Consider the following 27,741-nt stretch of genomic DNA (forward strand, 5'->3'; position numbering starts at 1 on the left):
TTATTGCATTTGATTGTTTTGGATCACTTTTTATTTTTTTTAATGTTTTAATTACCAACTTGTGTGATTGGTACTCCATTATGCTCAATACTAATGACCTTTTAAATATTTATTGGTAGAAACAATAATTAAGAATTAATTGGTGCGAAATTAACGCTTATTGCGTATAATTAATTAGTAATTTTAATGATATTCTTAAAATCTAATTTATACTCACAAGCTCAATTTAGAGGGTGTAGACGTTTAGGCACAGTGGAGTCAAAATAAAAACTACTTTTGCATCTAACTGGCTGTTAAACAAAAAAATGGCGGATGCAAACAAGAAAAAGATAATTTCATGACGTCACACCGTGTCGTCACGACTACCTATCTCAACATCTGTAGATGGCTCTACCTGGCTGACTCACGGCAAACCAACCACCCGTAACGTTCGCGAGCGTAATGACCTAAACCTGTCATTCGCCAGCGCTCAAGTTGCCCAGGCGCACGCCGCCTCGCGCCGCGAAACAAAACACTGTCGCCGTTCCATTTTTGAATGAAAAAGTGTCGTGGCATTTGTTTTTTGAATCAAAATCGTGTTGTCATTTGTTTGTTTAGTGATCTTGTGAAGTTTTACAGTGAAGTGATAGCCAGTGATAATGGTACGCACTTACAAAGTCGTCAGTTGTTTCAAGATGCCGAAACGTGGTACCAAGGTGGTACCCTCGCCTAGTGGTGCTGGGGTATTTACTATAGACATGTCTTCCACTTCTACCCTGGACATAGCTGTAAGTATGCTTTATTTGGTCTTACATCGGTATTTATAATGCAAACAGCTGTTTAATAAATAGACGTGGCGTTTCTTATGCTCAAGAGCATAAGGTCGAAATTAAATATCGTACTGTCTATTTCAAGGTCCATTAGACACAGTCACCAATAAATTATAGACATTAAAGTATAATGTATAAATACGGATGTAACTTTATGTACAATGAATAATTAGAATAGAAATAGTCATAATTATTATGTTTCAATTGTAGTAGCGGTATTACACGCTAAGTGTAAGTTATACTTCGTAAAACAACTAAGTAGCATGTAACATGTAAAGTTTATATTTTATGATCCAATACATTGTTTTTGTATAAATAAGTAAGGAAATTTCATATTTTATGCAACTCGCGTTTCGGGGATATCATAGTAAACAAGATTCGTTTATCTTTGAATGACTCACGTTATCTCGAATTAAGTCCTACTTAAATATTCAGTTTTTATGGTTCTCTGAAATATCTTAAAGCTTTTTTTATAAAACTCCCATAACAATGCTTAATTCCTACAATATTGTACTGAGAGGAAACTTGGTAGGTACTTAATTGTCATAAAAGAATAATAAATAACTACTACAAAATTTACAAAGTAATAAAGTTTTAGCTGACTTACAAAACCTATGAAAGTAAACAATATTTCAAACATTGTAGTATCAGCACAAGTATGAATGCTTTTACCATAAGTATTAGGCAAAATAATAATTAATTGAATTTTCTGAATCTTTAAAATTGAAAACCGCTAATGAGTACTTATTTTAATCTCTATTATTTCATGTCTATGTTTAAATAAATAAAAAGCCTTATCAAAAAAGGCCTCTTCAAATCTGTGTAAAAAGACAAGCATCGTTTACGATAAGACATCTCTTATCTTGTATTTGAGTATACAAACAATCATACATTCGTGTAGTAATACGCATACACCCTAATGGACATCTCACATACAACATGACAAGTTAACTGCGCACCTGGAAGCCGTGACGTCACATCGATGCTCTGGTACGGACAGGGCGAACGCGGGGAGGTTTGCGGGTGAGTTCGAGGAAGAGTTGCATTCCAACGAGGTGCGCAGTTAACTCTATCGGGTTGTACTTAAGTAAATTTAAAAAGTTTTCTGATAATCATATTATGAAGAAATATTTGGCTTTTATGATTGACCTAGTACCTACCTACCTATTTACCTACCGGATATAGAACATTACTAGAAGGTCATTTTTTATTAAGTTTTATCACAGGTTTTATTCAAAGAACTAAGAATGAATGGAGGAAACCGGTGATCATTAAAATAAAATAAAAAATCTGACGTTGCCGTGTCGAGGGATTTATCTCACGGTTTGTTAAATAATTGAATAATATAATTAAGGTTGTTATTTACTCCCTAATTCATATAATGGTAATAAAATAAAAGTTCTTGTGGAAAATAATAAACTAGCTTTTGCCCGCGATTAGCCCGCGTGAAATTTTGTCAGTCACAGAAAAACTTTATCGCGCGCGTCCCTGTTTCAAAAATCGAGATATAAAAACTATCCTATGTCCTTTCCTGGGACATACTCGTACCTGCCAAATTTCATGAAAATCAATTCAGTGGTGTAGGCGTGAAAGATTTTGAATTATAATAAATTACTAGTAGGGATAGGAATAATGAACTCTTAGGGATAGGAATAAGAAATTCTTTTAATTTGTCAAATGTTAATTTCAATGTGAAGAAAATAGACAAATAGTGTTAAATCAAAACGAAAACAGAAAGCTTTAGTTTCTTTGAATAACGGGGTCACTTGCTCTAAAAGGTCACTTTCTTTTTACTTCAGGCTCGTGCAATTTAAACTCCAGACAAGTAGACCAAAGAACCGTTAGGCATTCGTCCTTGCTAATTGTTAGCTGAGTAAACAAACAGATATGGTTAGATTAGGATTGTACCGTTAACACCATTAAGGCTGCTAATGGACATGGCGCACAATTTTTGTTGAAGATGCCAAAAAAAACTACAAAAAATTTGAATGAATACTGTATTTTTACTTTTTTGATATCTTTAAAAATGACTGAAATATTCAAGCTCAAAGTGCGCTCTTCCGCTAGGAGCGATTTTCCGCGCGGATTTTGAAAATGTGACGTAGTAACATGAAAAGCTGCATGTAAGATATTATCTGTGTACAGTGGTTAGAATGGTTAGTAGGGGAGCCGAAGCGGGGATTTCGGGACTTACTAAAGAGTGGCAGACTAACATACAAGGAAATACTTTGTACCTGGTTGAGTACCTCTAAATATGAATTTTTGATATAAAACGGCATTAGTTCTTATGCCTCTCACCCAAAAAATACCTCAATTAAGCCCAAATTTGAGACCGCATCCAAACTTTGACTGACGATGGAAACTAGCCTAGATGGAGGACACATGAAATTGAACTTCTGCTTCTTCATTGATAAAGACTTATCATTTACCATAATTATCATTTTGTAATCTATTTTCAAGTCACTTTTTTTTCGCTTACTGTTTAAACAAAACGTGGCCTGGGATTTTTTTTAAATCTCAGGTCTTTTGAACGCACATCTGAACGATGTCTGGTTTTAATTTCTTCAGTTACTCCGTGACCATGGCGCTTGCAACAGTGCCGAAATATTGGAAACTCAAAACTAAGGTACATTCTAGCAATCCCGTCAGTAATAATAATAGGAAAATGTCTTGAAAAATAAGTAAATCGTATATTACTTTATGTAACTAATTTTATTATGTATCATACTTATAACTAATCATTTCATTCAGAACTAGAAAACGATTCCAAGGATTCCACTTTTCTTCAATAGATGATCAAGATAAAGATTGTCGGCCGTTTGGTGTAGTGGTTCAGAACGGACTACTATGCCGAGAGGTCCCGGGTTCGATTCCCGGCCGGGCAGAAATTGAAATGATGAATTTTAATTTCTGTGACGGGTCTGGGTGTAAATATGTATAATATGTATGTATTTAATTAAAAAAAAAAGTATATAAGTAGTATATCCATTAAGCTAGCACCCATAACACAAGCATTGAGTTGCTTACTTTGGGGCTAGCTGGCGCTGTGTGAAATTGTCCAAAGATTTTATTTTTTATTTTATTTTATTTAGGAACCAACGGCGTTACAATGAATAAATCTTAAAGTAACTTAACTATAAGTATGGCTAATTATAGGTTTCCCTGGAATATCCTTAAAGTAAATCTACCGTTCGGATTACCGAGACGCAAACTCCAAAAGATGAAAACTAGAACATTACAAATAACTTACTTACATAATATTATTATGAGAATACATTTTGACACCCTATAAAGTTGAGCCACATTTGACGACTAAATTAAAGTTAATTAACTTAAAATGTAATTAATTTAAATTACTTAAACCACAGATAATATAATCTTAAACTAAGGTTTATAGTTTGACAGACAAATAGATATCAGATACCCGAACAAAATTAAATAATCACTCACCCCACAGACAACCCAAAAAAGATGTAGGTCAATTTAATAATAACTAGATTTTACCCGCGGCTTCGCTCATGTGAGATTAAACTTATTACGGATCATAACATCATTTATTAAGCATATGTATTTGGATGTATAAACTACTATGCAGCTTTTGCCCGCAGCTTCACCCGTGCGAAATTTAGTTTGTCACAGATCGCCACAGACCATAGCAAATATGTCATTCTGGGCTATAAACAACAACACTGCATAGTCTCATCAAAATCCGATCAGTAGCTCTTGCGTGAAAGAGAGACAATTAGATTTATTATTTATTTATTTATTATAAAGAAGTATTTATTATAAATTGCTCTTCCAGCATTTTAATTATTCTATCTTGCTTGATGAAATCTTTTTCAATTTTATTTACATGGTCATATCATTTTCACCATTCCTCTGCACCAATTTGTGAGTTACACCTGAAACCCCCGATAAAGCAGCTATTATAAGAATAATATTTTAAAAAAACCCTCCTTCTGACGCAGTTAGGTAATAAACTAAATTATCAAATTTCACTCCAACTTACTGTCAACCCAACGACGCGCTTTAAAATCAAAGATTGACTTTGAATTATGCCTTATTTTACAATAGGCTAGTTGCCTAAAAAAATTTTTTTAGTCCGTAATGTTTAATATCAAAAAATATTGGACACATATATTTTTATTTGTCAATCTAACAAATAATTACATAGTTATGGTGCGTTGAAGTTGCACACGACGTCACAACGTGCGGCATTTTTAAGCAAGCGTTGACGTCACGGGCCTCTTCTTATGAACTTTGGGGCGCTTTATCTCTTTAAATTTTCATTAGTTTGAAAAAGTGAAAAATACGTGTAGAGTATTTTTTGATAAGTTAACTGACGGACTAATTAAAACTCTTGCTTTTTGACCCAGGCAACATCCCCATACACATTGAAAACAATATGACTTGCTTTCTTGAGCTTTTTCGACTTTTTCACAAAAATAACAAATAGGCATGAAGAGATTACAATATTTCTGCAGCGACTGACAGTTCACTTGATTTACTTTGATAGGTGACAGTAAAGCCATAGACATTTGCCATATGAAAGACACACTTATCCAATGTTTTTGTTTGCCGTGAGATTCTGGTACACCTATACCTATCATTTAATGAAAAGATAAACGAATTTTTTTAGCACAACGAAAATCTGCTTTGGCGCGTAGGGGCCGTCCATAAATTACGTCATCGATTTTTTCAGATTTTAGACCCCCCCCCCCCTACAATCATCCTATCGTCATTTCTTAATGACCCCCCCCCCCCTTCTCCCAAAATTGACGTCATTACAAAATTAAAACACTTGGTTATAGAATCACCTTTTTTTTTTAATAGATAGAGTGATTCTTAAGTGGAAGGTTTATACAGTGTGAGTCACGTTAAAGTGTACATATGAAATNACCCGCGGCTTCGCTCATGTGAGATTAAACTTATTACGGATCATAACATCATTTATTAAGCATATGTATTTGGATGTATAAACTACTATGCAGCTTTTGCCCGCAGCTTCACCCGTGCGAAATTTAGTTTGTCACAGATCGCCACAGACCATAGCAAATATGTCATTCTGGGCTATAAACAACAACACTGCATAGTCTCATCAAAATCCGATCAGTAGCTCTTGCGTGAAAGAGAGACAATTAGATTTATTATTTATTTATTTATTATAAAGAAGTATTTATTATAAATTGCTCTTCCAGCATTTTAATTATTCTATCTTGCTTGATGAAATCTTTTTCAATTTTATTTACATGGTCATATCATTTTCACCATTCCTCTGCACCAATTTGTGAGTTACACCTGAAACCCCCGATAAAGCAGCTATTATAAGAATAATATTTTAAAAAAACCCTCCTTCTGACGCAGTTAGGTAATAAACTAAATTATCAAATTTCACTCCAACTTACTGTCAACCCAACGACGCGCTTTAAAATCAAAGATTGACTTTGAATTATGCCTTATTTTACAATAGGCTAGTTGCCTAAAAAAATTTTTTTAGTCCGTAATGTTTAATATCAAAAAATATTGGACACATATATTTTTATTTGTCANAGGCCCATGGTAAGCGACCACGTTTCAGATCTTTAAACTTTCCTATTTATTTCACGACTAGCTTTTGCCTGCGGCTTCACCCGCGTGAAATTTAGTGTCACAGATCGGCATAAATTATAGCCTATTGTTAATCAGGGTTACAAACAATAATATTGTACAGTTTCAACAAAATCCGTTGAGTACTTTTTGCGTGAAAGAGTAACAAACCTGAGACACAGGAATCTTCTTAGTTCAGGTATCAACCCACCAACATTCTTACTTTTTGTTTTTCCTGATTGTTTGTTATCATAATAATATTATCTGTTATGTTGGTGAGAAATAAACATTACTTTACTTTATTTTAAACTTCCAGACATCCAGACATTCAAACTTTCGCATTTATAATATTAGTAGGATACAATTATGTAATGTAGAAACATACAAGACAAAAAAAAAGTATACTTCAGCAACGCGAATTTTTTTATACTTCAGCATATTTAGGACACCCGGCAGCGTATCCTGCCATGATCAAAGAAAAAAGAACTCGCAATTCAGCAGGTACATTAATTTGACTGTTTCACAACTCTAAATCTATTTATTTAACTTACAGTACATTAAATTTATCACATTTATCAAAGCTTCTTAGCTTGTCTATGTCCCAAAATTATAAAAAAGTAGTTGTCAAAAACCTTTTTTTAAGGCGGATTTTTTTCAATAAGGCGGGCGCGCGCGCGTCTATAAACGAGGTCACAAAATTCGGAAAGAACATAGCGAAATCTATTATTCACCAATTTTCAAAAATTCCGGAAAACTTTCCAAGTAAAATTAACAAATAACTGGACTATTTACTTGTTATCGAGCACAGAGACACAAACTTGGTTATTTTTCCAGAAAAATTATATTTTTTTAAGTGCATAAATAGGCATAATAATGGTTACTTTTTTAGCGCCTAGTTTGAAATGTGATTGAACGATGACAACTAACAACAGTTGTCAGTTAGGTAAAATTTTATTTTAGTTGGAAAAAGACAAAAAGTGGTAAATGGGTTAACGTGCGGGGGCTGCAAAATCATGTTGTGACGTCACGCGCGAATATTGGAAATTTTTGAAAATTTTAAAAAGTCTGTAAACTTCTCGAGGCTCTATATTCGGTAATACTTGATGGATTGAGGTGAAATAAAAACTAGTGTAATGTGTGTGATCTAAACTTTAAATTAAGACATAATTTAACTTAATATTACAACTTATGCGTGTTGTCCATTATGACGTAATTTACAACATGACTCTACCACATTTTGCATGGCAAAGAGATCGTAAAGTACTTAATGAGACGAATGGATTTAGGGCTATATTTCACCTGGATACCATGGCGGCGCAACCAGTTGCCGAATATATATATAGCCCTAAGAAAAAGGAAGTGTGAAGGATAATATGGCTGAAAAACATCCTAGACAAAGTAACATTGAGGACAGATTAAATATCTCGAACGCTATACGAAGCGATGTAATAGTGACCAAAAAATAAATAACGAGGCGATCACGAAGATGAATCTAATGTCACGAAGCTGCCGATAACATCACCAATTACAAAAAAAATAAGTCAATAGGTATTATGTTTATTTTCGTTGACATATATCCATACTACTTCCTACAAGTTTTTCCAAACTGATATAGAGCTAATGTGTAGGTTAAATGACCTTTCAGCCCGCATATTTAAGGCGGAAAACATATCGACCATGGAATTTCATGAGTTTTCTTTGCTTGCATATTAACATGATTTTCAAAGAATACTAAATTTTATTCGAAATACTACTGATATTATTCGCCGCATCATAAACAACCAAAAAAGGAAATAAACTATAAAGGTTTATTTCACTACGCAGTTATAAGCAGTATTTATTTTTAATTTAATGTAAAGCGGTATTAAATTATCAGTTAACTATGTGAAACTTTATCTAGAACCGGCAAAACTGGCTCTATCATACGAGTATACAAATATTATGTAATCCTACTAATATTATAACTGCGAAAGTTTGGATCTCTGGATGGATGTTTGTTACTCTTTCACGCAAAAGCTACTGAACGGATTTTGATGAAACTTTAAAGTATTATTGTTTATAACCCAGAATAACATAATAGGCTATAATTTATGACGATCTGTAACAAAATAAATTTCACGCAGGTGAAGCCGCGGGCAAAAGTTAGTATAAACTAAAATTATTTGTAGGGATACACAACAAGGGATATGATTATACTAAATCTGAAAAACCCCATTCCCCAACCGGTCTAGCCAGCGAGGAAGGCCAAATCGACCATTTGTATTGTGTAAATTGGAGAGAATCGTGATCTTGTAGAGACTGAATGACCTAATGATGATTATGGAGTCCGAGAGCATATATCACGCAAAAGTTTTTTTTTTATCCACAACAAGGAAGCTCTTGGCCTGTATCTCACCTGATGGTAAGTGATGATCAGGCCGAAGGTGGAAGCGAGCTTCACCCGGAATCCTCAACCACGGAGGAACTGGCTATCTCACCTCTAACTGCCGGAAAACAACAATGCTGTTAACATCGTTGTTATGGCGACAGACTTAGGCAAGATGGTGGTAGCTAGCCAGGCGGACTTGGAACAAGCCTTACCACCAACCAAACTGAACAGAAAATTCTGCCCCCACTGGGAATCGAACCCGGGACCTTTGTGTCTGAAGCAGGTGGTCTAACCACTAGACCACAGAGGCGGTTTACTGATCTCACGAACTTCGTCCCACCTATATCCATTAAAAAATAGGATTCCAATGGTGAAACAATTTTTCAAATCGGTCTAGTAGTTTCAGAATTTGTTCCAAACAAACAAACAAAAATGTTTCCTCTTTATAATATTAAAATGTAGACTTTTCCACCCTGTATAATCTGGTTAACCACAGCGTGATTTGGGGAAGTACTAACTGCCATTTGACTGGTTTAGATAATTGCATAACAAATTAACTCGACACGAACCGATAAAAGGACTTTACTGATGATAATTATAAACTTGAGTCATTTACACGCGGACATTATAAAATGCGTCAGAATCTCTTAACTATCTTAAAAAATAATTAAAATAATTATTTATGAAGTACCTAACTGTAATAACACAATAGACGCCGTATATTTTACAGCTAGCTGTGCCCGCGACTTCGTACGCGTGAAAACCCGTTTTCGCAACATTTTTCATTGTTGCTCTGCTCCTATTGATCGTAGCGTGATGTTGTATAGCCTATAGCCTTCCTCGATAAATGGGCTATCTAACACTGAAAGAATGTTTCAAATCGGACCAGTAGTTCCGGAGATTAGCGCGTTCAAGCAGCGCGGCATCGGCTGAAACGAACGAACGAACGAAATACTTATTAATAACTAGCTAACCCGGCGAACTCTGTTCCACCTTATGGGCAATAAATAAGCCATCGCAATTTTTCCTTATTTGCTCACCGTTTAGACCTACCCTGGACTACGACAAACATTTTAAAACCAAAATCAGCTCAATCGGCCCAGCCGTTCTCGAGTTTTAATCAGACTAACGAAAAGCAATTCATTTTTATTTATATAGAAGATTTGATGGTAGCAGGACTTCCAAAAGATCATTTTAATAAAACATTCCCATAAAAGTTATACTTTATAACTATGCTATTCAAACTGGATTTTATACATAATATGTATGTATAACTTTTATTCGTGTCAGTTTTTAATATATTTCGATTGAATCACTGCTTCTTTCAGCGTATCATTTACATTGGTCATACCTTATTTTTTATCAAAAAAGAATAAGATCTTCTCATGCTAAAATTCTGCTTAAAAACTATGATCCAAATTCTTGGTAAAAATAAAAACCTCATAAATATTCATGTTCGCTTCAGAATCTATAAATATCAATTAAGTGGTCGACCTTGTATCTTAGCTGCTAAAGAAATCGTTTTTTTATACTTCGTAGTATTCGTCTAATTGGTATATTTAATCTTCAGTATAATCTGCTGCTTTGCATATTTAATCATGAAGATTTCGCGCCATAATTGAGGTAAACTTGCAATGAGGGTTTTCGCGATTGAAAAATCCACCAGACGGCAATGCGTAGACGCGAGGTCCAAATGCTGCGTGATTGGTGGATTTTGACATATCTGTCATTTGTCATGTCAAACATAACCAATCATGCAGCATTTGGACCTCGCGTCTACGTATTGCCATCTGGCGGATTTTTCAATCGCGAAAACCCTCACTAAATTGCATTCGATGCAAGTCAGAAAATTCGATCCAGAGTAGCAGTAAATTAAATAGTACTTATTTATTAGTAAAGAACTAAAAATTTTGGAAAAGCAACTAAGGCTGAGTACTGGAAACCTAAGCTTTAACCGTAACTATTTATAAGTTTGACAGATTTTTGACGTTTGTTTGCTTGTGGTGCAACACAGGACTACAATAAGTTATTAGAATGCAAGTTGTTACGTCACTTTTAAACGCAATAAATACTCGTACGTACCTTTACGTGCCTTAAACAATATTTGTCGTCGATATGTAAAATATATAGTAATATAAATAAATTGATTCTTACAAGACATAATCGTTCATAAAATGTGTCAGGTAGGTTCATTGGAATTTCAGCTTTATGTTTTGAAGATAAAGTATGAAAACCCAAATGAGAAAATATGTGTTAGTTCGAGGCAGGTGATTTGCTGACAACTATACAAATTAGATCATGTTAAAATACAGTCTGGTGCAAATTAGTCTGCTAAGTTACTAATAGGTAGGTAATTTGGTTGTGAACTCCGTCAGTTCATAATATGACGCGTGAGATTGTATTGTAAACTAAAAGTGGGTTAGATTAAGTTACATTGTAATATCTAACTGAATCAGTTTATAATCTGACAAACTTTACAATGTATTTTACTTTTAACGAACTAAGCAAAATACCCAATTATCATGTATTTAAGAATGAAATTGAAATGATGAAAAGTAGAGTTTTTGTTACGCTTGATAAAGTAAAGATTAAATTCAATTATAGACCGAAATATACCTCTTGTTTTACACAAGAAACAACCGTAGCACCCTACTTAATGATAAAACAATACATATTGGCAGTTGAACACTTTAACACCACCAAACGTATTGTTATATCTGGAAACCAGTCAAAGAAGAGCCGTAGAAAAAATCCCATTCTATTGTGGTAAAAACGTACCGTGAGAATATCCAAGTATCATTGATAAAAAAGGTCCGTAAGATAGTTCTATACCTGCGAAGTAGACCGATCTTAAAATGTGCAGTATTACCCTTATACCTTTGTGATAATCGTGCAATTAAAATTGAACTTTAAAGTCATAGTATACAAAGTGTGATATCGTTTGCGTTGTGTACCAAGGAAGGCTTCGAAGGAAATACATCAAATGACTGGGCTGTAAATTCCTGAGCGGTTGTTTCATACAAGAATTCCAACTTAGTACTCAAGTTGTGGTAGGAATGCTGTGGTTTTTGTTAAGTTATTTAAATATTCTCGAGTATTCGCGGAGCGAAATTGCGATTTGAACTGGTAATTTAATGTTTTGAAGTGTTTTGTTTCAGAGATGTTTCATTAAACAGCTTGGGAGGAATTTTAGATACAGTTTTGTGGTATGCCGATAACGTTGAGAAAACTGTTTGAATGAGATTAGAATAAGATTAAAATATTCATTTAATGTCTCGATGGAACAGTGGATTGAGTATTACACTCCTCGATTCATGATTTCTGGGTTCAAACTTATATAAATCCTAACTTATTACTAAACATTAAATGATTTTTATAAGGTTTTACAAATAATATCGAGGATACACTTGCCTATTAAAGTAGTTTCTTCTCAGCACCAGCCCATATGTTGACCCGAAGTGGTGGTAGGGCAAGCTATATTTGGGACGTGTTTATGTGCCCTAGAAAGGGCCTATGTACTGAATAAACTACCTATTTGAATTTGAATTTGCTGGATCATTGGCTCCATTATTTTGGTTAATTACAAAACTTATGACAGTAACTGTTGAAGAAATAACTGCTTATTTTAAAAGACAAAGTCGACCGATTTGAAACGTTTTCTATACATTCAGACACTAAAATAAATCTAGAAATGTTTCAGACTCTATTGATGTTATAGTATGACGTGTCATAGAAATTACTTTCGCAGTTTATTTATATAATTATTTGGACTACTTACAACAAAAACAAGACAATAAATAATTAGAGCAGTTGTAACGTTAAGTTCAAAGAAACCGAGATTTATACAGTTAAAAATTGCAGTAAGTATTGGTGTTTTCACAGTTTGTTGGTTTGAAAGAGACAGACAGTGAAAGAGTGCTGTTATTAATATCAACTAATCGATCTTCAGTAATAATAACAGATCTTCTTAGATAGGGAACAAACAAGATCACGTTTAAAAACGTTTTGTTACAATTATTTTTAAACTCATTTTTTATCAATCTGTCCATCTTTAAAAAAACACACATGCACTGTCCACAGTCCGTACCTGTGTACAGACTCTGGCATTTTCTAATGTGCCGTCGGCCGTAAAATATTATTAAAAAAACAATATTTTTAAGAAAATCAATATCTTTAAGAAAATCAATTCAAACAGCGATTGACTTATCTGATCCCTTCTTTTATCTGTTCAGTTTGCATACAGATTGCCTAAATTTGAACATCATGGCAGTTAAAAAATTCGGTTAAATGTAAACATAGGCTGTTGACAAATAAAAATACCATTCATGGCGGATAAGCACAACAAAGCAGTGGAAACGTTTCCTGCCATTCAGCAGCGACCTTTGGCACCCAACCGTGATGGAAGGGCAGGAATATGCGTAGTGCAGTTTTAGACTAGGCGCAGACCACCGATTTTTAGTTGGCTGATAGTTGTGCCCGATTTTGAATTGTATGAAGAATCGGCCAAATCAAATCGGTGTAATGTGCGCACTTCCATACATGTCCAATGTCCATACTGATCAACTGCCCGACTAAACTATCGGCCGATGAAAAATCGATGGTCTGCGCCTAGGCTTAGGTGATTTCTTTTGTCCTAATTAATTGGGTGGATTACCCGTATTCACAAATGATATTTGCTTAAGTGAAGGAGCAAATCGAACGCATAGCGTTGAATAGAGCTCTGTGATTGGTTCGTGTGTCACCCTGTGCGTCCACGCGCACTGTCTCATAGTAATGTTTGTAAATACGAGCGTTAGTTCGGTAGGAAGTACTTGTGTTACAAAGACAGAGTTGTTAAATGAGAAATCAAACTGCAATGTCAGAGTTAGATAATGTCTTTACTGTTTAACTTAATTACACTAATAAATAGGGGAGACCGAGGAAAGTTGTAACAAATGTGTCTTAGGGCCCTCTCCCTCGACGACTTTTTGTAGCGATGCAGTAGTGCTGTAGCGCGTTAGTAGCGCGTTGGCATCACTTCTGTAGTGCGCTGCAATTGCGACTAACACGTGTTAGTAGCGATGCTGTCGTGCCGTGGGTGGCCCTTATAATAAAGCTTCCTACCACAATTTCACGCAAACTGTGAATTGTTGAAGTGGCAACGAATTCGCGATGTTGCGGGGTTCAGGGAAACGGTCTTTGCAACAACTCACCTCTGTTACTACTCTCCTCGGTCTCCCCTGTTTATTGTTAATAGTCATGGAGCCTTCACGTGTCCTATTTTTTTTTGCCTTATACAGCTCTACCAGCGCTTCGAGACACATTTGGCAAGAGCTGAGAAGTAGCACCGCAAAAAAACTCACTAATTATATTAATAAAGACTAGTTTTATAAATAACACATTTGAGACGAATCCTAGAATGTGCATAAGAGGATACAAACAAATGGACCAAAATGATTCATATTTCGTTAAAAAAATTAAGACTTATCCGCGGATGAGTCAAGCTTAGTAATGTAGCCAACATAACCCCATTGTATTCTAAATAATTATAGTTCTACACGTTTTTATATCACACAATTGCATGACGCGAACAATGGGCAGTGAAATCGGGACCACGACACTACGAGTATCTAGCTCTATATTGTAGTAGTTTCTGCAGAAAAAAACTGAAGGTCTTCTTTTTCAATAATCTTAATCGCCTTATGTACCAACTTTGTGGAATTAAATTATAAATAAATAAATTTTCTAATCTATTGTGCTGTCGCCTACGTCGCATCATAAATTGGAAAAAGATGGCCAGATCCAAAACTTTTTATTGCAACTGCACTCGCACTGCTGGATATAGGCAGCGCCCAATACGCGCCTTATAATACCCTGACTGCTAGCGACCTTCAGCAAATCATCAATCCACTCCAATGACTGGTTAACTTTTGCCCCGTACAAACATGACCTTCACTGGTTGGGTTTTTAATTGGCGGTCAAGCTGATCCTGGTTACACAGTAAACCAGTGAAGGTCAAGTTTGTCCCGGGGAAAAGTTAAACTGTCATTGGACCCGCAACGAAATTAATCAGAAGGGAGAAGAACATAGTTTAGGAGAAGTTTGAAGTTAAGGTTTGACTTCCCTCCGTTGCAAAGCGTACTAATATAGAGTATTAGTACCGAAGTAATGAAGCTGCTGATTTGAAGCTGAAATTCAAATTACATATTTTAATTGTAATGACGATTAAGATCTGCTAATGAGCGCTCTCCCCAAGCCAGCTGAAACTAATAAATAGAATCCTACAAAAAACATGTCAACAAAAAACTGAAAACCGCCGCAGGAACGTTGCGTGAGATCAAAAGACGTTCGATTCATAATCAATATTGAAAAACACGACGTGATGAAGTTTTAAAGAATTACTTATCGAAAATATTGTTTTTCATGCGTGAGTTATCTTATTTAATTGTCCAACAGTGTATTTTCTCTCGAATATAACATACTCGTATCTTAATGTCACTATAATTGACATCAATTAATACTCTGAAGTAATTATGATTAACAGCTCACCCACTTTTCTTTAACTTCAAAATGAAATAGTATGTGAAAATAGTTTTCTCTTAAGAAACTACAAGCACTGGGAACGATTACTTCTAATTAAATGGATGCTGTCATTATAAAATATGTAGCTACGTAAGTATAAGTTATTATTGCATTTTTAAAGAAATTTAACCTACTTACAAAAATAATGCTCGTTTTGATATAAATGAATAAAAATATCAGTCGTTTTGTAATATCATGCAAGTATAATCTAGTTGCTGTATAACTAGAATTGCATTTATAAAAATAATGTTTTTCTAAATTAATAGACCGGGAATTAAATTCAACATTCCTCAATTCGAACTAAGTATTTTAAAGAGCGTATAATTTTATTACTTTAAAACCATTCCTCATTTACCAGAGTGACTAGATTACCTAGATAACAGATAAAATTACATCTACAACTAATACGATGTACTCGTATACGTATTAGTCAGACTAAAAGTCAATGAATATGTTTATAAAATAATAATTGTGCTTGTCATTAACATTTTTGCTCCTAGCGGAAATAAAACTCGTTAGTACCGCATGATGCTATAACCCGATCGCCCGTATTCACAAACGATGCTTGTATAAGTGAAGCAGCAAACCGAACGCACAGCGTTGAATAAAGCTCTGTGATTGGTTCGCGTGTCACCCTGTGCGTCCACGCGCACTGTGAGACCTCATAGTAATGTTTGTGTATACGGACGTAAGCTATTCAGCCGATGTATGTAATCCCACAGAAATGCACTCTTAATAGCCAAAGCTTAGTGTATACTTACACCAACTTAAGCTTTAATGGAAGCGCACAAGAGTTAACCATATTATTAGTTCTCTGTAAGCAGTTTAAAATTGCCTCCAGGTATATAGCTACAGTATACGTGTAGAGAAAAAGTGAACAAGCCGATCATAATTACGAATAACATCGGTAATAGAAGTAGAGGGAGTAGGATCAGTTCTTAGTGATAGTAGAGCAAGCGAGAGCATGCAAAAAGCAATCCTCAGTCTTTCCACAGAGAAGGAACTCGCTGATGGTTTTTGCGGTGATGTGATATGTATACTTAAGCGATCGAACTAGTCAGAACAGATTTTAGCATACTTGGAGACTGACTGACAGCGCATATGGTCACTAGTTAGGCCCTAACTAGGTTACGGTTAGGCCCTAACTACGTTTCTCAATTTACGCTATTATATCCTAACAGCAACGGGTGGAGCAATGAAGACACCTTGGCATGCCCATTCTAATGTTTCCTTATCGCCTTCATATTTTTATCGCTTATTAAATTAATTGGCAATCAAACTCTAGGTTTCAGCATCACAGAGTTACAATGATAGCTACCGAAAGACCTACTACTACGACTAACTACTCGCATTACGAACAATCCAGTGACAGTTTAAAATTAAATATACCAAACTACCTTGGAACTTTCTTCTTAGCCATCACTGATTGGGTTTTATTCGAATAAGCTGAAGCTCTCTACACCGGAATTGTAGTGCATACGTAAGTGGACCTACTTCTTACACCTTTATTGCAATAACATCTCACATACCAGTTTCCATCAATATTTATATCTAGGACACCCTCGTATAAGTGCTTCATTTTAAACCTTAACACTTTACGAATAAAGGTCACGTACAGATGCTCTTATTGGTACCAGACGGCCATGATCGGACAAGTTCTATGAACTATGTCTTAGTCTATGGATCAAAAAAAGTTTACATTATACCTTGGTACAGCATCAGATGTTAGTCACAATTAGTTCTTACGCCAAGGTGGTAAGGCTTAGAATTGCTCACCATTTCGATGCTCCATGTAGTCAGAAGGTAAATGTCAGGTATTACATGAAATGCCTAGAATCTAGATTGGATAATGGTTAGTTTTAGCAAAATGGAGGTAAGTAAGCATAAAAGCTTGTAGCTTTTGATGGCGGCTGAGCTTTGATAGAGGCCATACAAGAATGCGTGGTAAATTCAGTGAACTGCTCCTGAATCAAATGTACCGACTACTGCTATTTATATTTATTTATATTAACCGGCAGACAGTGGTGACTGAGTTTGTTGTGGCGCTTATTCTCAGCACTTGCCAAATGTTGGTCTCGAAGCGCTGGTAGAGTAAAAACATTATGAGACATGTAGAGGCTCCTTAAGAGCAAAATAATGGACGATTTGTAAGTACTATTTATTAGTCTAAACAAATAAAGAAATTTTGACTTTGACTTTAGAGATTAGTGTTCATTTTTAGGTATGTTTCAGTTATAGGTACTATGTAGGATCGGAGTAAAAAAATGATGTAAATAAGATATCAATTAAATCAAATCATTTTTATTTACGAACATGAATACAACAACTACTTATACTGTTTAGTTGTTATAGGTGTTGTCATATGTTTTTAAGTACCTAAGTATCTTCTTCATCAGTTCAGATTTCTTCAGTTGGTTGGAACTAGTTTATTCTTTTCTTTATCATAATTATTATAAAATGTAGTATAATATTTTAAGCTATTATGTTGCATTTTTACTATAAAATTATAACGTCGGGAGGGTAAAATTAAATATTTTATTTACCGTCTAAAATAGATATATTATTGCAATAAATCCCGTGAAGTGATAATTTTAAAATGTAGAAGTTTGTTCACGTGGGTTTAGCTTGCCATTTCTTCACTAATTTGCAAAGACTTCTAAGTAGTATTACGAAGCTAAATTACGTAAACAATAATATGCGCACCTACGTAAGTACATAGTGACGTTTATTCACATTAGACGTGATTATTTAAGCGTAAGTACAACGTTCTAAGGCTTAAGATTAAACTAAATTACTTAAAGAGGTTTAAATAGGTACTTATGTGAAATCTCTACATACTGGACTACCACATCAAGCGTTATTATTTTATTGACGAAAAGATACGGTTATCTCGGTGTTTACAATGTTCTAAACTTTTCCATTGTTCCAATTTAATTCTTAATGTCTTTAAACTTGGTACTTACATCCCATCTTAATGGTGTAAAGATTGAAGAGTTGATCACTGACTCACATCGCACATAATGATACATATCACACACGCAGGCTTACCTACTCTCTCTTCGCATTCTATGTAAGCTTATTAGTAAACTAGCGACCGCCCGCGACTTCGTATGCGTGGATCTCGTTTCACCCCCTTAGGGGCGGAGTTTTGTAAAATCCTTTCTTAGCGGATGCCTACGTCATAACATCTGCATGCCAAATTTCAGCCCGATCTACTGTCCACTGATTTGGGCTGTGCGTTGATAGATCACTATGTCAGTCAGTCTCCTTTGAGTTATAATATAACTCAAAGGAGATATAATATATTATATGTCACCGTAAAATTGTGAATTCCGTCAGATTATAATCTGACGTAGTTAAATTACAATCTAACCTAACCTAACCCACTGTTAGTTTACAATCTAACGCGTTATATTATAAACTGACAGAGTTCACAATTTCACGTTGACATATGTCATATACATATATTTAGATGGTCTCTACAGTGGTCAATTCTACAGTCATTGAGTAATCCAAAGGCATGTCAAATCGCATTTGCTAAATATAACCGCAGTTAACCGCAGAACTATTGCTACTGCATGTCAAAAATATAAATACAAGTCCGGCAACTGAGTCAACATAAGGCCTGTATCACACGATACAAGAATTCAGATTATTTTTAGTAAGTATTAAAATGAAATCTAGTATTATAGAATAGTAAAAAAGTTGACATAGTTAAATAAGTCCTACATTTACATTCTTCTGATCATGATGATGATCGACTGAAAGCTTAAAGTAATTTCTTAAAGTAAGCTCTCCTGTGGTCTAATAGTCTTGCGTAAAAGTTGCGTATCCAGGTAGGTGGACATACATCTTACCACTAATGCACTTCACTGGTTGGGTTTAATTATTGGCGGTCAAGCTGTAGATCCTGGCTACACAGGAGTTGCAGTGGTGGGAGCAAGATGTAGGAATAGTCCCGTTAATCTACTAACTGAATGAATAAACAAAATTCAGATAATAATAATGAATAAATCAATTATGTAACAATCAATGCAATCAACTGAAGATAAGTTTAAAATAAGATTTTAATCAATAAATTTTATTATAACTCGCTCCAATTATTATAACTATTATAACAAATAACGTAATCCATTTTGGTAGGTATGTTAGTTAAAAAATAATACATATAGTTCAAAGTGTGGATAAAAGTTAATTCGGATACTTAATACTTACAATAATTAAGAAAATGTCTAAATTTGTATGAACTAGTTTAAAACCTGTATCTCAGCTTGAATCACAAGTACGTTATGTAACTTAATTCAGAGTTAAAATAAGTGAAGTAACTTTTACAGTTAAGTATCTTTATTTTTACTGATTAATAGATTATGCACTAAAATATTATTGAAATAATTTCGGTTATGTTAAGTAACGTTAAAAATCTAATGTAATAAAATAAGTGTGATAATAAGTAAGTAGTAGTTACTAAGGCTGAGTTGCACCACCTAACTTTGACCGTAACTTTGACGATAACCGGTGCGTTTTGTATGGAGTTTGGCAGATTTTTGACGTTTGTTAAAGTTAAAATATGATGGTGCAACCCAGCCTAAGTATGGGTCATTCCATAAAAAACTGTACATTTTCGACGTCATTTTGTCCGTAACTTTTTTAAGATGCTTTTGAATACTTTATTAGTGTAAATTATAGTTTATTAATTCATTATGTTATGTCTAAAAGGGCCAGTCACTTTATGCTTTATTTTAGGAGAAATTATAATTTTCAATTTTTTCATACTACATTACTCCTATATGACTTCTATTAAAGTGTAAAACATATAACCTTAACATTTATAGATAAGTTAATATACATAATGTACTTGTTTTGTTATTATCACTATATAAAAAACATCATTCCCTAACTAGTAATTTAGTCCCAAGTGCCGTTTAAAGCTAGGGCCTGACGCTCTAGGGACTGACGATTTGGAGTAAAACTTAACACAAATGCAGATTAACTTTATATTATAAGATGCTTAATACGATGTGCCGAAAATAGCCAAAAAGCCACACGTAAATACTATTAAATTATATACAATTTCCTATTGTAATCAATAAAGCTACTCAACTAGGGACTGACGAAGTGACTGGATTAACACATGTTTCCGCAACAACTGGCACGTTTGCACTATAACCTTAACATTTATAGATAAGTTAATACACATAATGTAGTTGTTTTGTTATTATCACTATATAAAAAACATCATTCCCTAACTAGTAATTTAGTCCCAAGTGCCGTTTAAAGCTAGGGCCTGACGCTCTAGGGACTGACGATTTGGAGTAAAACTTAACACAAATGCAGATTAACTTTATATTATAAGATGCTTAATACGATGTGCCGAAAATAGCCAAAAAGCCACACGTAAATACTATTAAATTATATACAATTTCCTATTGTAATCAATAAAGCTACTCAACTAGGGACTGACGAAGTGACTGGATTAACACATGTTTCCGCAACAACTGGCACGTTTGCACCAATTCAAAAAACGGCTAACGCAAAGCCAGTATGGTCTTGAGGATAACTTCGTATCGTACTTTAAACACAACTAAATGTCATTCACTCTAAATACATATTAAAGCGCAAAATTATAAAATCAGTGCGTGGCGAGGGAATGACGCTAAAAGCTGTAGACTCTTTTTCAACTAAAGAAAATCAAATTATTGTTTATTGAAACCGCAAAATATTAATAGAATTTGGTGTAATATACATTTAAATAGATTATTCGTTAATTAAAACAAAGGATAAAGTTGATGTTTTTATAAATGTGGGTCCCAAAACACAAACTTTTGGAGTACGGACATGCCTAGGGAATGACGTTTTGGGTCATTCAAAAGGAATTTAAGATGTTTTAAAAATAGTTTCAAAAAATATAAATGGGTGATGAATAAAGCACATTGCGAGCTGTTACTTAACAATTTTGGAATAAAATATTAACAAATATTTCATGTGAAATGTGGCGCGGACTAAGAGTTGACATATTTTTGTGGAATGACCCGTATAAGTAACTAACAATTATTATACAGCTGATCAGCAAAGTCTTTTCAAAAAGTGCCCCAGCCATCAGCTCTGCTTGGCGCGCCCACGGCCACTTGATTTTAAGGAGCTATTTGTCAGTCACCCAAAATCGAAATTATAATAGCCTGAAAAAGACGTATTAAATTAGTATTTTTTTTAGACTGTGTATCGTCAGATCTCTTCATTATCCTTAATAAAATAAAATAACTTAGATTACTCTTCTTCGTAGCCATCTGATTCAACCATGACTCACGTGGCGCCACCTAGCCGTAGGTATTCGTAAATATTATACGTAAATATACGACATTCGTACATTACTCACTGTGCACTGGCTACTGTGCTGGTAGTAAATACCTACTTACTGAAATTATGTCACAATGTTTGAATGGTAGGTACGTTATGGAACGAGTACCTGTGTAATGGTTTTTCGAACAAACATTGTACAATGGGAAAATTAAATAAATAATAGGTAGGTAAATATTATTATGCTTTGTGGAATTAATTGATTATTGACAAAAAAATATTTATCAATTTCAAAGGTGAGCTCAATTTAAAAAAATAATAATTTATTATTCGGCATGTGACGATGCACAGCATCTGGTGAGAGATGCGTCTACTTCCGGTGTAGTTTTTTTTACCATTTTATACCTTAAATGACGTCATTTCCGCAATTATTTAATAGGAATTGATTTGACTTACTTCCGTTTGCCGCCATTTTAGTCACCTGGGGGCGAGCTTGCTCGGAGTTCTTCATAGCGTCTTTAACTTCCAAACTAGCAACATCGTAAGCAGAAACTCTGCTCAGATTTTTACTGAAATAATTTATTTCTCAACGTTCTTATACTAAGTTTAAAATTAAAAAGTGCAATTGACCGCGCGTGTGTGACCGCGAACGACATGTACGTGATGGTGGTTGGCGCCAAAGGGGACGAGTGTCTTCCGGACGACGAGCAGGTGGACCCAGAGCGTCGGATACCGGAGAAACTCGGACCCCGGCGAGATTCAAAACGGATGAAACGAGGTACGTGGGATTCTGATAGCTTTAACACTCTTTTCGATCAAATGAGCATTCTCGCGAATCTCTATATTGTATGCGCAAGAGGACAGCTTATGGTCTCCAACTGTCCCTTCCTAACAGGCCTCGGTCGCTAGACATGGAGGTGTCTGGTGGCGGCTAAGGACGAATGCTACAGGCAACAGCCAATGGCGATGTCCCGCGTTCCCTCATATCACTTATATGGATCATGGCAGAAACAGTCAGGTTTTTAGTGGGTGTAGGGGCTACCCACCTTCTGGTAGGAAGAACCCCAAATAACCCACTAGCTGCCCCTGCAGCTGGTGGGTATGAAATGTTATGCATTTTCCGGAATAGTAAACAGGAAAAGTTTGTTTTGAATAGAACCGATTTGAAAAAATCTCTCACAATTAAAATTCAAAAATTTTTCTGCTGAACATAGGCTGTATAAAATATTCTCAAAATAGTAAAAAACCTTTGATAATTTACTATTTGATAAAGAATTTACGTATTTATTATTGATTAGGACTAATGTATACCATTATTTATAATTATGGAGTCGGTGTTGGAAGATTTGAAGATTTTATAGTTTCCTTGAGCTGTCACTTGACAGCCTGGCATACTTTTACGATGGTGGATCAAAGTATTTTGATTTGACTATAGAGCGTGAGAACACGCACACAGTCATAATTATTTTAGTGTGAATAAAACTAGCATCGAAATTACCTAAACTTGACATACCACGCTAGACGTAAACGCTCTTAATCAAGTTGATAACTTTTAAATTGAAATTTATTCGAATTTTAGCTTTTATTGCTCCAATAAATATGAACTAATCGCCATTCCGAATGCAATTCAAATTTATGTATCAGTAATTAACGTCGATTGTTATTAATCAAGTATTATCATACTCATTCATATTTAAAGCGACAAACGGTTGTACAAAAGAGTGCGGCTAATTTGAAATTTATAAATAACTTGAAAAAGTCGAACTGCCTAAGGCGGGAATTGATCCCACGACCTTCTGCTTGCCGGGCGACAGGACTGCTCTTCCAACTGAGTATGGCTGAGTTTCCCACCTGTGGTTCCCACCGCTGCAACTCCTGTGTAGCCAGGATCTACAGCTTGACCAATAAAAACCCAACCAGTGAAGGCCAAGTTTGTCCCGGGGGAAGTTAAGTCATTGTACCCGCAACGAAATTAATCAGAAGAATACAGGAGTTGTATAAGATGATATTATTTAAGGTTATTCATTCAGCTCAAATGCAAATATATTGAAAATTTGACATGTAATGAACATTATGAATAAATTTCTTATTCTTATTCAGCATCTAGCCGTTTGCATTTCTTATAGTAAATGGTGCCCATAAAAACTGGCAATTAAGTTCTTTTTCCCACGAGGAATCTCTTGGCTTGCATCTCACCAGATAGAAAGTGATGATCAGGTCGAAGGTGGAAGCGAGCTTCACCCGGAATTCTCAACCACAGAGGAACTGGCTATCTTAGCTCCAAACTGCAGGAACATATAAATAGTTTTTTTTAACAAACAAAGCTGAATAATATTAACGAGCTGTCTATCAGTGATTAAGTAAGCATGAAAATCAAAATCAAAATTATCTTTATTTTGTATAAACTAAAATTAACTTAATACTACAAATCGTGGCGACCACGAGCTGGAAGACGTAGCGTGGGCAGGCCTCCCACTAGGTGGACCGACGATCTGGTGAAGGTCGCGGGAAGTACCTGGATGCAAGCGGCGCAGGACCGGTCTTTGTGGAAATCCTTGGGGGAGGCCTTTGTCCAGCAGTGGACGTCTTTCGGCTGAAACGAACAAATCGACAAATTCTCTTAAGGAACCTATACAATATGTCTCATTCTTTTTTTGCCCTACCAGCGCTTCGAGACATGAATGCAGTAAATATGCACTTGTTTAAAAAAAAGATTACAAAAAACTTAAGAGTCAAAAATATCAAGTGACCTGTCACTCGATACGTTCACCGATAACTAGTATTTGCTATCGCTATCGATGCCTTGACCTGAGTCAACTGATAACACATGACTGATAACAGCAGTTCCGCAATGACGCTACAAACACTCGTACTTTCAACAATCACCTGATATTGGTAGTTATTAATACAATTTATAAAATTATTTATTATTCAGTAGGAAACATCAATCTTTTAACTGCGATCTCCAACCCGCTTGCCAAGCGTGGGGATAATGGCAAAACCCTCCACTTTAGTGGAGGAGGCTCATAGTCCAGCAGTAGACTGTAGAGGGCTGTTGATGATGATGATGATGATGATGATGATGATGATTGCAAACCACAAAAACAAACAAATAAAAGAAATACAAAATCGAATCATCACCACGCTGGATAAGAGTAAGTAGGTAGGTACTTGATGCCCTAAGCAATCCACACCTGTATGCCTTTGGCGCTTTTTTTGGTGCCCTCTTAGACGTGATGCCCTAGCACTTGCTTAATTAGCTCAAGGGTTAATCCGGCACTGATCATTTATTTGCCCAAAACGGGATTCGACGCAGACAGGCAGCTGTCACTGCTGTCAGGATGTAAAAGAAAGGTTAGCAAAAACTGGCAAACAATAATAATATGTCAAATCGCTACACGAAATTGAATCAAAATACATTAATTTAGTACCTATTTATGCTTGACGATTAAATTTAGAACGCTCGAAATCAAATCAAATTAATTTAGGTGTTGGTGAATTAATCTAGTACCTATTTCCTACCACGGAAGTATTAACGTTTCCTATTTTAATTTTTTGCTAGTAATTGAATTACAGAAGAGGGAAATCGATTAATAAAATTCATATTTTAAACCCCTCATTTGCAAGTGAATCCATTAGGAATTGTAACAAGTTTTAATTGACGACGAGCTGAAGGTAGATCCTGGCTACAAATCATCATAATCATCATCATTTCAGCCATAGGACGTCCACTGCTGAACATAGGCCTCCACAAAGACCGGTTGCTGTCGGCCTGCATCCAGCGCCTTCCTTTTTTTTCGACTGGAAAATCCATGAAACTGCATACTATCCAGCGCCTTTCTGCTGCTACCTTTATGAGACTGGCTACACAAGTACACAGTTGACTCAATTTGACTGGTAAAGAATGCTAAGGCATTAAGTTCGTCAATTGCACTTTTCTTTGTGCAATGAAGTTCTGCTGGGCGCTGGATGGGCTGCTGCCCGTTCTCTGTTTGATGTGTTCTCTAAGTCGCCTCTTACGACACCCGCGGGTGATGTGCAATAAAGATAATGTAACTCATAAATAGTAAGGTACATTCATAGTTGTGTTGCATTGTTGCATTAAAACAACAATTTCGTAATATCAAGCTATTTCCGTAGAAGTAAATAAAATCGTGCGTTTATGGCTTTAGAAACAATAAAAGCAATACGACTTCCGTGCTCGCTCACGTGACCAAGTTATTGACCAAAAGCATGTTTCTAAGTTACACCATAAAATAATAAAGTAAAGTAAAAAGGATTTTATTTGCCAACAAAAGGTTTACAAACATAATTCTAGCGGCTGCTGCACTAAGCTGTGCTTGTGTCATAAGTAACACAAGTTTAACAATATTGATAAAATATAGTGAGACACACAATTTATGGCAATTAACAGTTAATAAACTCTTAAAATAACTAAAACTAGTTTATGATAAAAAAAATCACATAAAATACCAACCCTACTGAGAGCTTTTAATACTCTGTATCTGTATGGCGACTAACATAACAGATGCATTCTTAAAAGATACATTATTTTGATTAATTAATTATTTTTCATCGACATCGTAAAGGTAGCAGGGAAGCGCTGGACGCAGACCGCTGCCAATCGATCAACATGGAAAGCATTGGGGGAGGCCTATGTTCAGCAGTGGACGTCCTATGGCTGAAATGATGATGATGATGATGATGAATTATTTTTGTCATGTTAAAAAGCTCGTGCTTCTCACATTATTAAATATCCTAGACTGTATCTCACTTAACACCAGGTCCAGGTGCGATTGCGGTCAAATACCTGCCTTGTTATGCATAAAAATAAATTGAAATTTCCCCAAGCGGGATTCGACGCAGACTAATTTGTAAAGCGAATCTAATTATGCACTTTCAGAGGCATAACTGCATAATTATTATTACATGGAAAAAAATTACAAACTACCAATGAAACCCGATGATATAAAAGAAAATTAAGTCATTGTATTTCTTATCACAAACTTAAAAGAACATCATCAAACACTTCTCCAGACGGCTGCCCGCTCCGGGATCTGAACCCGCGACCCGCCGACAATCGCCTTTGCGGGCAGTTGGTCAGTGATAACAACAACAACATTGATAAGCTTAATGAACACATTCTAATTAAAATATTATCTTTGTATGGACGCTAGTTACTATCAACTTTACCATGAAATGGGTGAATGGAAGGATTCATTTTGTATCTTATTTATTAAGGAATGTGGTTCAAAGTCCTGTTTTGACCATTCTTACTTAGCTTCATAGTTAAAACGAATGTTTTATGTTTTGAATTCTGTAGAAAGGATAATTTAGTAATTCAATATTATCTCAAGTTGTTCTTTCGTCCCAAAATTGTGATAGTCGTAGATGAAGATGGTTCATAAACGGGTAACAGAGATTGAAATTTAATACTGTAGCATCTAATTTAGACAAATAGCTACTATTTTAAAAGTAATTACGCGTTTTGGATTTAATAAAATTATAATCAGCTTCTGCTACCATCGGTGTAAATACTGTACCAAATATTTTTAAATTAATTTACTATTTTAAAGTTTTAATTTTCAAGCAAATAGTTCGTCCGTTACAGCCGAAAGACGTCAACTGCTGGACAAAGGCCTCCATCAGTAGTATTTTTTTTTAAATTGCCCCTTTTTTCCAAAATAAGAGGAGTCTTTTTAATCAACACTAGGCATAGTTTATGTAACTAACACACAAATACAGAATTTCAACTTTGTTTTGTTGATTGTAACTACTAAACAGAACTTTCTACAACTGTCGACAGAAGTTATTATTTCTGAAGCTGTTAATTAATAAGATTATCGTCCTCGCTTCGGGAGCAGGGGCGTGTGGCCACTTAACACCACACACGAAAATGAACGGTAATTAGGTCATTTTGCTGCAAGTGCTTGTAGGGTTGCCACATCATAAATTGAAACGCTGGACATGGACTTATCAGAATCTAAAAAAACTACAAAAAAGGACTCCAAACACTTACAGGGATAGTACACGTACAGCTATACTGGTAGTAAAGACAAACGACTTCGAACTCCTCCGATTTTTTTCTAATTGATTTCGTAGCGGGTCCAATGAACGGTTTGT

The 27,741-nt window shown here is 35.2% G+C and overlaps 1 protein-coding gene and 1 long non-coding RNA gene across 2 annotated transcripts in view; both read left to right on the plus strand.

The window, feature by feature from the left end:
- Window positions 1-442: 442 nt before the first annotated feature.
- The window catches only part of LOC114366545 (phospholipid phosphatase 2), a 113,928-nt gene continuing 86,629 nt past the window's right edge, over window positions 443-27,741 (plus strand). Inside the window, exon 1 of the mRNA XM_028323455.1 lies at window positions 443-767. Within this exon, the coding sequence (XP_028179256.1) occupies window positions 639-767 (129 nt within the window). The 5' untranslated portion in view covers window positions 443-638. The remainder of the gene's footprint in view (window positions 768-27,741) is intronic.
- LOC114366547 (uncharacterized) lies at window positions 22,120-22,462 on the plus strand. The gene is made up of 2 exons (XR_003657026.1): window positions 22,120-22,159; window positions 22,239-22,462. It is a non-coding gene; the product is annotated as an uncharacterized LOC114366547 (long non-coding RNA).

The sequence above is a fragment of the Ostrinia furnacalis genome, unplaced genomic scaffold (genome assembly GCF_004193835.3).
Source record: "Ostrinia furnacalis isolate ACB-3 unplaced genomic scaffold, ASM419383v2 OfSCF0638, whole genome shotgun sequence".
NCBI lineage: Eukaryota > Metazoa > Arthropoda > Insecta > Lepidoptera > Crambidae > Ostrinia > Ostrinia furnacalis.